The following is a 17,753-nucleotide window of genomic DNA, read 5'->3' as shown; positions in this document are numbered from 1 at the left end:
CTCATGTTGTTTATAGACAATTTCTAGATTGCCCAGACTATCAAAAGTCAGATTTGTCAAAGATCGTGACAAAAGTTAAATTTAGAAGTCAAAAGATGAGATTTCTATTAAATTCAGTTCGTACAAAAAAATTAGCCTAAAAGACCAAATCTCCACAAATTTGTGGTTGAGCCAGCTTAGGCTTGTATAAAATCCAAAAAATGATAGAAAATAAAAGGAAAGCAGTACTAATAGATGCACTAAGAAAATGAAGATGACTAATAATAAAAATAAAAAATTAAAGAGAATGAAACAAAATTTTGGAGTTTTGTGGCCATTTAAAGGTCTTATGAGAACATGTAAAATTTTTTATTATCGTAATACATTAGACTCCAGAGGGAGTAAGATCCGTTGGGACTGGTGAGGCATGTTTTGAAATACCATGACTCATCTGGGTTTGATGGCCAAGGCCTGAGATGGAGTTTGAAGACCCTATAGCCTTGGCCATGAGGCATAATCAAGGAGGGTTTAGAGGGTTAACTCTTGATGAAGCGGGAGAGATGCTCATGATAGTTTGTTGGCCAGTGGACTTCATCACCCCTATTTACAACTGAAATGCCTATGACAAGGGAAAAATCATCATCATAGTTATCACACATTATGTAGATATGATAACCGTTTTGGGAAGTGACTTGTAGAAGTGTAATGTGTACATATGCAGAAGAGAGGATCCCCTGCATTATCACACATCTAGAGAAAGAGGACTTCTCCTTCAGGGAGGCCTATAATCCACAAACTAGAACTACGTTCTCTTCATTTATTGTTCTACTTTGATAGATCAATCATGAGCCCTTGTGATAGACTTTGGGTAAGGGGTTTTGTCGAGTTGGTTTGAGAAGGTGACTATAGTTCACGATTGCTTGAATACGTAGGACGCCTCAATTAATTGGTATGTTTCTTGACCCGATGGATTCAATTCTAACTTAATAGATCCAATTTTGACTTGATTATAGTTAATTATGTTTTATTTGAATTCTCAAACATTAAAACTCAAATTCTCTGTATATTTTATTTTCTCAAAACGAATTTTTACTAAGTTAAAATTGATTTTTCAAGTTTTTAAAAAATATAGCAAATTTAAAACTATTTTTTATTTTAAGAAATACTATTGTGTGTTTTAAAAATTAGAGAGGCACGTGAGGGCCTATTGCTAGTGGGTCCCACATGTGGGATGCCCACTTTTGGTGGGCATGCGGCCCACATGGTCCCACTATCATCCACACCCCAATTCTCTCTCTCTCTCTCTCTCTCTCTCTCATTTTGCTTGATGTGCAAGTCTTCTAGAAGAAGACTAGATTTTGCGAGAATATTTGATTGGAGATTTTATTAGAGAGAGAAATGTATGATTTTGTGGTTTTATGATATAACTTGAGAATTTATAAAATATATACTATAGTTTCTTGAAATCAAATAATAGGGAATGAGTCAAGGAAACTAAGGGGTAATAGTTTTAGAAACTTTTTTTTAATCATGATGACTGATTTAAGGAATGGATGGCTGAGATGAAAAGCCTCTCTTCACTGCATAGAGCTCCTTAGATCAACAGTTAGAATTTGAATCTCTTTTTTACGGCAAACCTTAGCCCTAGATACCCTAGTTTTGTTCTATAAGTATCACTTTTGGGGTCTTACACACACTAGACATCTCTCTCTCCTCTCACTCTAATCTCCACATCACTATCGCATCATCTCTCTCTCTCTCTCTCTCTCTCTCTCTAGACCTAGGCCATGTAGGGTGCCATGCTTCCACGTAAGATAGATAGGGGTGGCAAGCCCAAGCCCTTAATCCTAAGAGAAGGCTTTGCCGTAGCCCATGTTAACTTGAGATTGGAAGTTAGACTTACTTATTATTTCATATTTTGAATTAAGCTTTGCCTTAGCTTCTCGTTTAAGAGATTAAGAGAAAAGACATAAATCATGTGCAACATCGGTGCTAGAGATCTAGAGTGGGGTGTACTAAGTCATTAGAGGTAATGCAAGGCAAGGTAATCGAACAATTTTTTGCTTATATGTTTCTTGATTCATTTTTGTGCATTGTATCTTAATTTTAGTTGAACGAAAGAGTTTTTTATGGCATGCAAATGAGAGTTCTAGATTTTTGTTTTTATGATTTTTTATTTTATTTTTAATTAGGGCTTCTAAGCGGTCTAGCCGGTATAAAGAAAATAAAGTGAGATAAAATTTAAACTATATATACCTGGCTAGAACCCCATTGCCTATCTTTCATTGGTATCAGAGCCTAGTTTTTTACTACCATATCTTTTTGTTCTTGTTGTTTTTGTTGGTTTGGAAGCACAAACTTGAGGGCCAATGGTTTCATGTTCTAGCTATGAGCCTTCAGAAGAGTTATTGGCTTGATTCGTACACCTAGAAAGCATTTTACAAATTGGAGTTTTTGTGTTGTTTTGGTGCACTAATATGGACCTACATATGAGGTATTTTCTTGGACAAATTGTACTCTTATTTTGAGGATAGTAGCATCATCTTAATTTCAATGGGAGATCATATAAGGATTTAGAGCTATGGACTCATGATTAAGAGGTGCCAGTTTTGATCCCACAAAATCCAGGAATTATGTACTCTATTTCATGGTATTTTCCTCTCACAAATTAGTATTAGTTTTCAAGGGAACATGACTTTTATTCACTCATTTTGAGTCTGGATTCAAATAAAAAAATGTGATTAAAATCCTTGTGGTTTGGAAGAATAGTTGTTTTATTGAAGGGCGATCAAACCTTTTTTTTCTACAATATGAGCTAAATTGTGGCATGAATGTCATTGCTATATACTTCCACTAAACATAATGATTCAACGCCCACACCAAGTTATTTTATTACGTATCAGAGTTTAGTTTGAGAGAGAGAGAGAAACTCCATGTGGATTAAGATGAAATGATATTTTATTGAGGGGGTGTTCGTCTTGTTTTTCTACAATTTGACCTAAATTATGACATTAATTTCATAGATCCATTAACTAATGTACTTTGGGGCTCACATCGAGTCTATTTTTCTTTTTTGAGTTTATTTCAAACCCAAAATGTTTGAGAGGGAAATTATTTCTGAATTGAGATAATAATCTTCTTTTCTGTAGCAAATCTAAGAGTCTGACACAATAAGTCACTAAATCATATTCCCCTTGAGCAAAATGCTTTAAGACTCATTCGACATTTTTGGTATTGTTTTTTTTAGCTGTTTTATGGGGATAAAAATTGAGAGCGAGAGAAAGAGAAAGAGAAAAAGAAAGAGAAAGAGAGAGAGCATACAAAATTTGGGACACATGAAACCTTATGTAAAGGGCGTTGAGTCCAAAAGCTATTAAAAATGAAGCTAATGCATTACATGTTGTACTAATAAAGAGCATCTTGCATCCTCCTCATTTTGTGTATTGAAAGGACTTGTAGAGAGATTTGGAGGCAACCTAAAATCCCCATTATTAGAAGTAAATTCAAAGAGTGACCACTGAGGTGATGGCTTGGAAAGAAGAATCCCTCATTGCAAAACAGGAGAATTTGAAGGGCGGAGAATTTGAAGGTTTTGTTTTTTTGTTCGATTAATGTAAACAATGTTCAAATGATTCTCCTTTACTCATGACCCTCTTCCAAGACTATAAAGTTCATTAGCAAACAAGATAAGGATCACGGGAGGCCCAATACCATATTATGTAGATGAAAAGTATAAAATCTAGAAAGAGGTTTAAATAACTAAATAAAGCTTAAATAACTGAATAACCGTATTAGTCTAATGTAAAACTGAAACACAGGATTTTTGATTTTTGAAAAACCAAAAATTGTTCCATTTTCCAGTAAATAACTGGAAAATGAGATTGTTTTCCCGTTTTTCAAAAAAACGAAAAGACAATCCATTTCCTAGTAAGTTAATGAAAAATGAGAATGTTTTTTGGTTTTTCAAAAATTGAAAATCCTTTTTTGGTTTTTGAAAAACCGAAAATCTTATAATTTTCAGGTTTTCAAATATCAAAAACACAAGTCCACTTTTCCAATAAGTTATTGGAAAATAATGCTATTTTTCGGTTTTCAAAAACCGAAAATCCTATATTTTCGGTTTTTGAAAAAAAAAAAATTGCATATTTTCGGTTCCAAAACCAAAAATTGTGGTTCATGATTCCAATAGTAATCAGACTGAATTTTCATTTCTTACAATAACATTCAGCCCCCAAAATTTGATGCAATTACATTCATCCCCCAAAAAATTGATACAGTGACATGCATTCCTCAATATATTTTATACGAATGACATTCATCCCAATATAATGACATTCATTCCTCAAAATTTTTGATGCACGTGACGTTCATCCCACTACAATGACATTCATTCCCTAAAAATTTTGTATCAAATAACATTCCCCAAAACGATAATTTGATACATCATTAAGAAGCTATGATTTCTTAATGGTCTATCGGTTCTCTGCAAATCCTCCTATTATGACCCACCATGCCACATCGCTTGCACTCTAATTGCTGGTGGAGTGTTTACCTCAAATTTTCTCTGTTGCTTCTTTGGCCTACTAGGAAGGTGTGTTGTCCTTAGTGCCAACACTGTTTTGTTAAATATACTAGTCAACTCAATATTATTCGAGACATACCCAAAGGGTGTTTGGAATACCCTTTTAAAGTATTCCACTGTGAAATATCGATTGCAGAACGTGGTGACATCCATGTGCATGTGGTTAATACCCGCAATGACATGACTCCATGATATGCCATTGAATTGCCATTTCCTACAACTGCACGTCCATTAAATTAAATTGACAACAAACTTCTCCCCTGCATAGTGAATCTTGAACTGTGTATTCATGGTTGATATAACTGTGTAAAAATCTTGTCTTATTCTTTTGTAAGTTAAGTAATTCTTGGGCTTTCGGTATTAGGATGCCGCTCCAAATATTAGTTAACTCTCTCCTCTTCAAACTTGTACATCAACTGTACTTTTATTTTTTCACACATTGCAATGATCGGTTTGTCCGGAGCAGGTAAACTCTAGCGGTTGAATGACTCAGCCATGTTCAAGGTAAGATGATTATATCTAGCCCCTTGAAAATAGGCATTTGTTTGGGAGGGATATTCTTAATCCACTCATATTCTTTTGGGTTGGTACACTGTGTAGCAAATATTTTTTTATCAAACTCTAGAATAGTCGTTTTGCGTGCAGCCTTCCAAAACAATATCAGCATTGTATTTGTTGACTTCTTCATAAAGCTCTTGAAGTTCTCTCATAAATGTCGAATGCATAATACTAGAAAAGATATGGGAAAACATTTTGCAATTGCTCCTGGTAAGCTTTTTGTCGATCTGATACGATTGTCAAAGCTAATAGATGTACATGCTCATTTAATGCATCACTCAAAATACTCAAGAAGAAATGTCAACTTTGATAGTTCTCCTTCTCGACCACGGCAAATGCCATTGGGAAGATAGCATCATTTTGTATCTACGATAATGAGATACAACAATATGCTTTGATAATTTTATTTTAAGAATGTCCCATCAATACCCATTATTAATTTATATCCATTAACAAAACCCATGATACATGAACAAAAGGAAATAAATAATCATTGGATCATGCTTTTATTTGTGCGGGTGCGAACTTTGATTCTAGGGTTGGTTCTTCGGAGCTTCTCCAAATATAAGGGAAGGTTTGTATTGTTGGTTATGCGACTCATCGACTATCTCCCTAGCAACCTCTTTACTCTGCCAAGCCTACATGTAGGAAAGCGTGACACTGTAATTGCGTTTGACATCCTTATAATGTCTTTCACTGTAATCTTAAGTTGGTCATGAAGCTTTAATCTTTTTGCCACCCAATCACTACGAGCTAATGGTTGATGGATCCTGCCCATTGGACCACTACATATGTGTTTCTTAATTATGGACTTCACTTCAAAGTATGACGTACTTTCAACTTTTAAGCATTGTACTTGCTACGTATATCCCTCTTCCTTACAACTTGCCGAAACCCGTCCTTACTCGCTTTTGACAAACTTGAAAATAAAATTATTGTGGACATCAAAATCAACTAGATAATGCCGACATTCATTAACATTATCGAAATATTAGCTAATTTTTGAAACAACATCATTAGGCTCTCAATTGGTTCAATATCTTTCATATCACGCTTTGGTGCAAGTACATGGTCGTTTTTTATTTGGACGGGTACCACTTGGATGTGCTCTAAATTATAATGTAAAGGGCATTACATCGACTGTTAACAAAATATAGAATACAAATACGTTGAGCTAAGCAAATCACAAATATTTGTGCACATGGACGATTCAATTAAAGCAAATTAGATATGCAAATGTAAATTATACATGCATCTATTCCTTGTAGATAGGCCATCAACAACATGTTATGTCGTCGAAAATTCCATTGATCTTCGCTCCGGTTCTATTACAAATGCAATGTATACAACAATACTCAAAGACTCCCCTCCCAATATATAACATACCTCTACATCATCGCATATACCAATCATTTCAAGGCCACTAGATAAATGAGTGTTGTGGTACGTAATAGTCAACTTGTTTGGTTCACATGATGTCAAATTCTCAAAATAACTTTTTAGTTGCTCTAATGAATTATTTCCATGGTATTTAGTAAGCTTTAATTTTTCCCTTCTATAAAAAAACGTCTCTCATCTGGGTTCATTTCAAAAGACCCCCCATATTGAAATACTAGTTGCACTCCCTCGGTAACTATTGTCAATGCTACTGTATTAAATGAATACCAAAATTCGTGTTACAAAAAATAAATAGATCTGGCAAGTTGGCATTGCCATGGGGCAGGACTGAGTAATACAATGTACTAGTAAATCAATTATTCAATCCAATATTTACTCAAAAAAAGTCCACTTCAAAGATAAATAACAAATATCAATACAAATACAAAATATTGCATTTCAAAGATAAATACAAATTTAATCAATATTACATTAATTTAATCAATATTGCATTAATTTAGACAAATTTAATCAATAGTATAGGACAAGAATAAGAAATGTACCAATCACGACGAGACATATTGCAAATACATTCAAGTTTTTGGGTTAGAGAGAGAGACATTGAGACGGTGAGTAGTAGACTAGGGGAGAGAGAATTTTTTTTGGAACCCTAAAAAATAAAGAAAAATGCTAGTAAGATAATGTTATTTTACGGATTTTAATATGAAAATTTTTGGTTTTTAAAAAATAAAAAACAAATATGAATTTGGATTTTTAGAATTAAAAACTTATTATATTTTGGTTTTTGAAAAATAAAAATTTTTAAAAATTTTGATATTAAAAAATAAAAAACAGATATTTTCATATTTTTTTTAAATATTAATTAGAAACGTGAAAAGAGTAATAACATGAACTTAGAGATACTTCCGTAATAGCATAGAAAAAAAAAAAAAAGAAAAAAGAAAAAAAGAAAGAAAGAAAAAGAAGCAAGGACCTCGTTGCGAGGGTCTGGATCACGCATCCACGAGATTCGACCCCCACCGGCTATTCACGCGGTGTACACTCCGGTTCCAGAAAAACGCTGGGATGTGAGTTTTTTAGTGCTCATTGGTATTTTGGTGAAAGGAATATTTGCAGGAGCAGAAGGGGCTCTGTGACAACCAGACAAAGCCCGAACATTTTATTCACTCTTTTTCTTATACTACCAGCTCCACTTCAGGTGCTCGCTCATCTTCTATCTGGACTCTCTTTTAGCTTTTCTTCTCATACTCTCCTCTCTCAATGGAAAGGTTTTAAGGAAATATTTCTGCGGGCCCTTGTGTTATTATAGAGGTTAATCCCTCTCTGGAGTTGTCTTTACTCCCTTTATGAAAAATTTAGAAATGAGCAGTTTTATATAGGTTGGGTTTTTTCTTGGCAATTGGATGCTTCTATATTTCATGTGCAGGCGGTTTCTCTGTACCGTGGCGTTCCTATTCCAGATTGCCTTTCTCTGATTGTTCTTTTGGTGATGGGATTTCTTATGGCCTGTGATGCTTTATCGTGTTTCTTTTGCTGCTGTGGCTTTTATTTTTCTTTTTTTCATTGGATAAGTCCTAATCACTCGTATGAAGGCATATTTGGATTGATAATCCCTGTGTAGAGTGTTGGCTATGCTTCCTGACCAATGTATGATAGCTTGAAGTTCTGATATCAGTTCCATAATTTGATGAACATTGTAACTTTGGAAGACCTCCCAATTTGAGATTTATCCACTGCAATGAATTACAAAAAAGGCTAAAATGGCTCATTGTTTTCAGAATGGTTTATGTTTTGCCCTACATAGTCAACCTTAAGCTTTATGAGATCTTCATTTGAGAGAGAGAGAGAGAGAGAGAGAGAGAGAGAGAGAGAGAGAGAGAGAGAGAGAGAGAGAGAGAGAGAGAGAGAGAGAGAGAGAGAGAGAGAGAGAGAGAGAGATTTATATAGTGAGTTTGTTCTAATTCCTTATTGGATGTATTTTTGCAGGAGGGGTTATTATAGCATAAAAATGGATGGTGTCATTGTCAGAAGGGTTATCCCCTCAGACAACAGTTGTCTATTTAATGCTGTTGGGTTCGTCATGTTTCCTGTGATCCTCCATTATATTTGTTTTTCATTGTTGTTTCTTTTTCATTAGGATGTTGGTTTCGATTGTCCTTTTAGTTAAGTAAGTTCTTTACTTTCTACTATTGAACTTTGTTTCAGATATGTCATGGATCATGATAAGCACAAGGCTTCAGAATTGAGACAGGTACTTTTATGACTATATTCATTCAATTTCAAGAATTGTATATGCTTTTTATTTTGAAAGTAGTCATTATGTAGGATTCTCGTGGTGTAAATTCAAAAATTTTCTTCGTTTCTTTTGTTCACAACTGGGTAATTCTACTTACAATGCTACATTACAAGAACGAAAGGAGAAAGTAAAACCTACTACAAGCTATAGATCGTAATTCTTACTGCCTTAAAGAAAATAAAACTTTATTTCATAAATATAATTCAATTACAAGTAGAATTCTAAGGTCTGGGCAGGCACCCAGTGAAGTCAGACGGAAATTGCTTTTTAAATTCGACCAAAAGTGCATAATGGGTCATTTTGACCCCTAAGTTTGTATAAAAAAGTTATGAGGTTTATTTTTGAACCCCCAAAGTAAAATGTATGTTGCGAAATGGAATAAATTACAAAATTTGACACAAATATATGCGTATATGTACATTAGGATAGCAAATATTTTTAAAAATGCTATGATTTTCCACTACAGGGCTAAAAATGGATGATTTTCCACTATAGGGCGCCCGAGGATCTCGGTGCCCGCCTAGGCACTGGGCGCCAGGTTGACCGCCTAGGGGCCGCCTAGCGTTTTTGAATACCTTGAGTATTGGGGCTGAGAGCATGAACTTTAACACCATTGGGGTTTTTTTTTCAAACCTTAATCTTCGGAGCATGCCACAATGTGGCACCAACCCCTAATCACAAGACCACACTGGGCTGGGTGTACCTCCTCTTCATGCTAGCCTAGGTTGTCAAGCCACCTTCTTTATGGCCTTGCCTTAGGTGGGGTGTGACCCCACTATGAGAGAGAGAGAGAGAGAGAGAGAGAGAGAGAGAGAGAGAGAGAGAGAGATCACACCTATTGATGGGAATGAGGAAACACCCCCCCCCCTTAGATAGGCCCTCAAGGCCTAGGGCATGCCAACTTCTAATAGGACTCAAATTTGACCAAGGAATTTTAGATAAACTGTGATTTGAAGAGTGAATTAAATCTGTGAGTTGAAGAGTGAATTAAATCTTAGATCAACCATCATGATCAAGGAGGAATCCTAGAACCATCATCCCTCAGATGATTGTACCATATCCACTTCTTTTCAAACTAGAATTGGATCTTGCAGTCCCACTTAATTAGGACTCTTTGTCATAGAAACCCTTTTAATTTCATTAGAAATCTTTAGTGAAAGTAGATGATCTAATTCAAAACTAATTTGATTAAATCATAAAAAACCAAATCAAGATAATCTTTTAAAAGATTTCCTCTTAACAACTTAATCCATAATAAATAAATTAAGGACATGGGCATCCCTCACTATGCTAGGATGTGTAGGTGATTTGGGGCCCACGTCCTACAAACATGTGGGCCACCAACGTGCACATGGGTACCACAATGCCCCTGGAGCTTTTAGAAATTACAATAATGCCTTTAGGGTTTTAAGCAATAAAATAATTTTAAAAGTTTTTAGAAAATATTTAAAAAATCACAAGAGCATGAATATAGTAGGATAATAATATTTTTAGTTTTCCAAAAATTCTAAATCTCATTTAAAACAAATCTAGAAGTGAGTTGGTTCCAATGGGTTAGGAATAAGTGACACTATCCTTATTAACAATCATGCTAGTTGTGTTTGAGCTAGTTCTTGCTTGGACTCTATCCTGTCTCTCTAAGGTATTGGTTTTTCCTATTGCACTGGGTTGATGTTTCCAAGTTTGTTTTATGTGCTTGAATTATGCTTGGATTATACTCTTTACTGTGATAGTTCCTGCTTGGACTCTTATGTCTCACCGAGTTGTTGGCTTTTTCTACTACATTAGATCAATTATTCCAAGTAAAATGAAGCAAAAGAACAACAAATACATGATGAGGGGTAGATACAACCCTCCTCACCGAAGCTACAGTCCTTCTCCTCCTCCTCAATGATGATACAGTCCTTGCAGGAAGCTTCGTTCTAGACGTAGTCCTTCTCCTAGAGGGGGTTACAGTCCACACAGGCACCTTCGTTCTAGACGTAGCCCCTCGCTGTACAGACGATGTCTTCACCAGTGAGGCTATAACTTTTATTCCTCTAGTTACCCCTGAGATACCAGTTATTCAAATCCCACCTACTGGAACTTCAATGAGCTACACACACAACATCCAACCATTAACTACCACCACAGAGAATCTACGAATTACAGCCATTCTTTGAACCCCACTAGCAGTCACCACCACCATCTTCAATGTCCAGCTTCCAACAAACAACAGAGTCACCCTCAGATAACCCCTCGTAAATACCCCAATACTAGGAATGTCAATCACCCCCATACCCAATACTTTCAACCCAACCACCGTTCTGTTCATCAAGTTAGACCACCTCCTCCCCCACCTCCTTACCTTAAGCCTAATCCCCCCATTCTAGCAGAAGTTACTGAGGGTCATCCCCCATGTCTTAAACAACCATACAGCCCCCCTTATGCCTCCCCATCAACTTTACCGACCCACCCTAATCAAAACCCGACTGCACCTCTCCCTGGTAATGAGCACCCTCCTACCATATATCCCAAAACCTTTGCCCAAACAGTAGCTTCCACTCTGGAAAACACTTTCCAGCAACCGTGGCAATCGCAAAATAGTGAGAAGAACTCCACCGATTATCATATCTCGGTCCATAACCTTGAACCTTACATTTGGTTCTCCCCTAACCGTGATAGTGCAGAGTGGCTATCATGTCTAGAAAATTCCCTTATAGGCACTTTCCAACCTCAGCGCAATGACATTAAAAGGATTAATCTGTGGTTACAGCTTGTCTTCAATAACCCCCATGTCGTTTGCAGGCTTCTCTCAAATGGTAAGTATCTCATATCCTTTCCAGACAAATTTAAACCGTTATTCCTCCCAATCCTACCTTAAGCTTTAAAGGTGGGATTTTATCCTTACAAAAATGGAATCCTTCATTTGAAGCCCAACAAATCAATAAAATTTGGATTACATTAGAAGGTATTCCCCTCCATCTTTGCTATACTAAGGCCTTGGAAATCCTAGGCAATAGCTGTGGACAATTCCTTTCTGTCCATTGGAAGGATTTCTTCCTCTGGGAAAAATTGTCATCTTAATATCTTCTGATGCAGCTGACCTAATCCCTAGTTCTATGACAATGCACTTTCATGGCCTCTCTTACAAAATTTTTGTATCAGTTTAGGGCTTGGATAGCAATGATCGTCCCCAGTAGGACCATGAAGGTTGAACTGTGGTCCAGCGAAGATCTAGTGGACCCTCCCGTGCTCTGGGGCCCCCATCTGCTGCTCCAAAGTCCGATAGGGACCACAATAGCAATTTGCACCAAAACAAAAATTTGGGATCAAGGTCTATCAAAACTGCCTGCCCACACCATGGATCTTAATCACCGTCTACCCAACAGTGTTGCTTCCACTAACACTTTTCCTCGAGATTGCCGCCCTCAATCTGACCGAGGAAAGGCACCTTTCACTGATCATTCTCAAAGATGTCAGACCACAGGTGTCCCGTCATCTTCCTCCTGTCTATCGCCTCGTCAAAAGTATTCCCATGAATACTTTGACATTGTTACCCCCCACCGTCCCCGACATTAAATACCTTGGGTACGGTGGCACTATCCGTTGTACCTTCTGCCTTGCTTGCCTCTTCACCATGCATGGTGGCTCTCACCCCTTTCAAGGCTTCCTCGAAGCCTGTGCCTTCGATTGCCACCCATCCTTCATTCGCTCCCGATTTCTCATTTTGTCTTAGCCGCCGTGGGATTAGCGCCCCCCAATGAAGCGAATCGATCCAAACCAATCGACGATTCGTCCGTCGTCAGGTCCTGATAAACGATAGGCGGCCGGCTTTGCTCATGGTAGAAGAAGAAAGGAAGCGAAGGGCACTCCTTCACAGACAACACATCCAATCTTCCAAAGGGCTCAGAGTGGAGCCCAGTGCCTGCAACAATTAATGGCCCTAGTCTGCCCCCCTCCTGTGCCATCGTCACCCCTCTTCATCCGCCGCCTTTGCCAGCCCCAATTCCCAACAATCTCTAGGTGTCAGCCCCGATGCCTCATTATCTCTCCTTCTCACCCTATTCATTATTCAATCTACCTCCAAATGCTTCTCCCCACTAACCCCCATCCATCATCTGAAGATCTGGAAAGCTCCTCCACTCGTCTCAACATCCAACCTGCTACAACGTGTCCTAATCACCCTTGGCTCCCTCGCCCCCCCCTCGCTTTCAACTTCTACAGTCTCCCCAGCTCCAAATCACTGTCTTAATATCCCTAATGATAATCAAGATCACATTGCACCTATACCTAACCAAGCTTGCTCTTGCTCCTTTCATATACACGCCTCTACCAATCTCCCAACTCTCCACAATTTAACCCATCACCTTTATCCATTGTTCCTCCCCTACAATCCTCCCTTACAGAGCTCCACTGCTACACTTCCCCTTCAAAAATGCCTCGCAGGTAGAAGCAGAAACCAACATGTCCAGGCTACTTTCATTGGCAGCCGACCACAGCCCTAAGATCTCTCCCCCCCATTAGATGAGCTTGTGCCCATGCCTCTAGAAATGCGACTTGCTCTAAATGCAGCCCAACATTAGATGGTCGATTGCCACCATGCATCCCTCCCCTTAATTTTTTCTTCCCTGAACCTTGTTGCCCTTCCTCACATCGGCAGCCTAAACATTCCCTGATTCACGACCCCTACCTCCCAACTTCCTTTTTTTCCAGAACCCTGTTGACACCTCATCTCTTACTAAGGGTCTGATTTCAAACTCAGACATCCAATCCCAACATCAACTGATTCGTTAGAGCTAGAAAGAATTCATAGAGGTGAACCTCTCTTGACTGACACCATCTTGGAAGCTGAACTAATTTTCCAAGGAGATATCACTAATCTAACCAACCAACTAGGGGCTAATGCAGGCGACCCATAGGTACCCTCCTCATCCCGTAGAAGTAGATGCTCTAGGGAACTTGGAAAGCTCCACTCTGGGATCAACTATGACACCCTTAAGAATTCAATCGATCTGTCTTCCTCTGTCGCAAGCCTCTCAGCTGGCTCCATTAAGAGGAAAACCTAAAGGAAGTCTTACCGCCACCCTAACTCCCCTCGATGAAGATACTATGTTGGAACATCAGAGGCCTCGACAGCCTCGCTAAAAGAACTCCTGCTCACTCTTTAGCCTGTTCTATTAATCCCACCATTTTAGCCCTCTTCGCAACAAAACTCCCTTCCCTGGATTTGTATCTCATTAGGTCCATCTAGGGTCGAAACCTTTGTACTTGGGAGGCCAAGGATTTACAAGTGGCCTCTGGGGGCATCTGGGAATCTCGATACCCTCCAAGGTATCTCGACACAAATTATGGATTTCTTGATCTCCCTTAACTTCAGCCGGTTAGCAGATAACTTCCATTTCTCTACTTCTTTCGTCTACGGCCCAAATAGTCCAACCCTTAGACCTAACCTCTAGCTTGAACTCTCTTCCTTGGCACCACCACCCAATATCCCTTGGCTCCGGACGACTTCAACACTGTTGGATGGCCTCATGAGAAATCCAACGGGGGTTATGTCAATGCTTCGATGAGTGCCTTTTCAGATTTTATAGAAGGCATACCCCTAATTGAAATCCCTTAGTTAGGAGCGTTCTTCACCTGGTGTAACCATGCTACTCTACCAATCATGTCCAAATTAGACAGGTTCTTAGTCAACCAGAAATGGGAATCTGATTTCCCTGGTACCAGCTCCCGAATTCTCCCAAAAACAACATCCGACCATAAACCAATTTTCTTAGACACCAACCATTCTCCTTGTGTTAACATACCTTTTAGGTTTGAACTGAATTGGTTCGAAGAACCAACTTTTCCATCCGTTTCGCCTCAGTTTGGTCCTCCAACACTGCCCCTGATTGAGCTGGCTTCAGGCTAACTTGTAAGCTCCAAAATGTAAAAGCTGCCCTCAAATAGTGGAGTAGAAATCTTCCCACAAACTTTAGGTCTAAGATTAGGGATATCTTAGCATGTAACTTTGACCAGGACCACTTGGAAGAATCTAGACCCCTCTTTGACTTAGAAAGTCAATCTAGATTCCAAGCAAAATTTGATCTCTCCCAAATCCAAAAACAAGAAGAGACCTATTGGTATCAGAGATCAGGGATGAAATGGCTCAAATTGGGTGACCGGAATACAACGTTTTTCCACAAGATGACAAGCTCTTGCCGAAGAGGTAATTCTATCACACAAATCTCTATTGGTCCCCAAACCTTCACTACCCCTAACCATATTAGCCACCTTTTTATTAGGTTATTCTCCAATCGTTTCTCTAAGCCCACCCACCCCGCCCCCAGCTAGGCATCTTACCATTAAGAGTAATCTCCCCTGAAGATGCTGCCTTTCTTGAGAAGCCTTTCTCTTTGGAAGAGACTAAAAAGGCTACCTTCGATCTTCCAAAAGACAAAGCCCCGAGACCTGATGGATTCCCCATTGCCTTGTTTCAAAATCTTAGGGATTCTAATGTCCGTAATCTCTTAGGGGTCGTTTGGATACCTGAAAATATAATGTATGTGAAATATATTACTGGCCTAATACATTACTGCGTAATACATTACCTGCAAATGGATTGTTAGGGTAGTATTTAGATGCAACCTGGGAAATACATTGCTACTGTTTGGCTTTGTCTGGAAGAAATATGGGAAATGCATTGCCAACAGTTTACCAGCACTTGCCTATAAACTATCATTTCTTTCCTCTTTGTCAGAAAATTCCACTGAAATGCAGAATTAAAGTCATCATCACACTATTCCAAAAAGATTTTCTAATAATAACATCATCACCATTCCAAAACGATTTTCTAATAATAACTTGTACCATTCTAAAGTCATCATGACACCATTTCCTACTTATTTTGCATGCCTTTGGCACTTACATGGAATCTCATGTCTTCTAACATGATTAGACTTTGGTTTCAACTTGAAAAGTCATTAGAATAATATGATTGGAATAACATGATTTTATTGTGATAAGCCTTATTTTTATTTATTTTTTATAGAAGTCCTTCAAATGTCTCTCTATATAATTTCAAATAAACAATAAATTTATGATACCAAATTCAAAATCTTTATGGTACAAGTTAAAAAATGGGAAGAAGTTTGATTAGTAAACTAGAAGGTTTGGTAATTGCAGTAGAAAATTTTGAGGCATTGGAGGAGACTAAAGAGGTTTCTTATTTCAATTGAGCTTTTACTAATCTCTTATGAGGATTATGTTGGGTGAAATTTTTTATTACGATTGTGTTGTGTAATTTTTTATTAATTGCTAATTATTATTTTTATTATTTTTGTTTTTATATGAGAGTTGATGGCTTCACATGAGGGCTACATCCCAAATTGGGGATAGAGGGATGTAGAAATAGATGTCTGCAAGAGAGTGTAGAAATGGATGTATGCAGTATGTGCACCTAGAAGTGGAGTTTAGAGAGAGAAAGTAAATATGGATGTGCGCAGGAGAGTGGGATAATGGCAAGAGAATGGATGGGCACAGGTGAGAGGGAGAATGGCGGGAGATAGAAGATTTTTTTTGGGTAAGAGACGTGTGTAGCTAGTTTACCCGTTAAGCGCGTAACGGATTTCACAACCATTATGCAAGTAATAGATTTCATGTATTTTGGGGAAATCTTGTGTAATTTATTTCCATTTTCTCATGGTTTATGTGTACCGAAACATGGTAAATCTCATATTTCTTTGTAATATGTTTCCCTATAATAGATTTTCAGGTACCCAAACAGTCCCTTAGCCTTTTTCTGATGAATTTTTCCTCAGAGGCAGAATCAACTTGGCACATAAGTGCACTTTTTTATCTCTGATCCCCAAAGTAGAAGGTGCTCATAAGATGCAGGAATTTCACCCAATTAGCCTCCTGAATTCTTCATATAAAATCTTAGCAAAAGTGCTAGCATCGAGGCTTCAGCAGGTCCTCTATCTTCCATTATCTCCCCTTCTCAGTCGGCCTTTGTCTCTAGCAGACAAATCCTCGATGGTGTTCTTACAGCTCACGAGGTCATTTATTCGAGATCCCTTTCTCGACAACAATGCCTTGTTATTAAGTTAGACTGGGAAAAGACCTATGATAGGGTTGATTGGGGTATCCTAGATACCATTCAAGCTAGGATGGGCTTTGGCTCGACTTGGAGGCAATGAATATCCGAATGGATATTTAACCCCTCTTTCTCCATTATAATTAATGGATCAGCTGAAGGTTTCTTTCGAGCTCAGAGAGGACTTAGGCAGGGTGACAACCTTTTGACATTGATAGGTGAACTTTTCAGTCATTCCATTTCAAATCTTTATGCCAATGGGTCTCTTTCGAGCTTCAAATCTTCTCCCTCTGGTCCAACAATTACTGACCTCCTCTATGCTGACGATACACTTGTTTTTTGTGATGTCAATCCAACTCAAGTGGATAACCTGTGGCGATTCTTTAGAACTTTTGAATTGCTTACTGGAATGAAAGTTAACCTTTCCAAGACCAAAAAGATGGGCATTCCTGTTAACAGGACTGCCCTTCTTAGTTTGGCTTCTTGACTTGTTTGTGCCTTAGAAAATTTACCATCTTCTTATCTTGGCCTTCCCCTTTCCATAGGAAAACCTAAGAAAAACATGTGGGATAGCCTCATTGAGAGATTTACATGGAAATTTGCCTCTTGGAAAAGTAGTTACCTTTCATTTGGGGTAGAATTACTCTTATCCGAGCAACCTTAGCTAGCATTCCAATTTACTACCTGTCTTTGTTTCAAATCCAGATCTCGGTCATCCAAAAATTGAAAAAACTCATGAGAGATTTTCTTTGGTTTGGGGCATATAACTCCAAGAAAATTCATTTGGTGGCATGGGATATTGTCTGTACTCCTAAGTTTTTTGGTGATCTAAGAATTTAAAATCTTAGAATCATGAACTGAGCCCTTTTAGCCAAGTGGTGGTG

General features: G+C 38.1%; 1 protein-coding gene across 3 annotated transcripts in view; it reads left to right on the top strand.

The window, feature by feature from the left end:
* The first annotated feature begins 7,397 nt into the window (after window positions 1-7,397).
* Window positions 7,398-17,753, top strand: part of LOC18445646 (OTU-like cysteine protease family protein) — a 50,493-nt gene continuing 40,137 nt past the window's right edge. The window contains exons 1-3 of one of the 3 annotated variants that reach the window (XM_006855781.4): window positions 7,398-7,715; window positions 8,504-8,590; window positions 8,723-8,768. In XM_006855781.4, coding sequence (XP_006855843.2) covers window positions 8,526-8,590; window positions 8,723-8,768 — 111 coding nt within the window. In that variant the 5' untranslated portion in view covers window positions 7,398-7,715; window positions 8,504-8,525. Of the gene's footprint in view, window positions 7,829-8,503; window positions 8,591-8,722; window positions 8,769-17,753 lie in introns of all 3 variants that reach the window. The other 2 variants (XR_016049385.1, XM_011629294.3) reach the window with 2 other exon arrangements.

This window comes from Amborella trichopoda, chromosome 2 (genome assembly GCF_054954075.1).
Source record: "Amborella trichopoda isolate Santa Cruz 75 chromosome 2, AtrichopodaSantaCruz75HAP2 v2.0, whole genome shotgun sequence".
NCBI lineage: Eukaryota > Viridiplantae > Streptophyta > Magnoliopsida > Amborellales > Amborellaceae > Amborella > Amborella trichopoda.
This window is presented reverse-complemented; position numbering and strand designations above follow the sequence as displayed.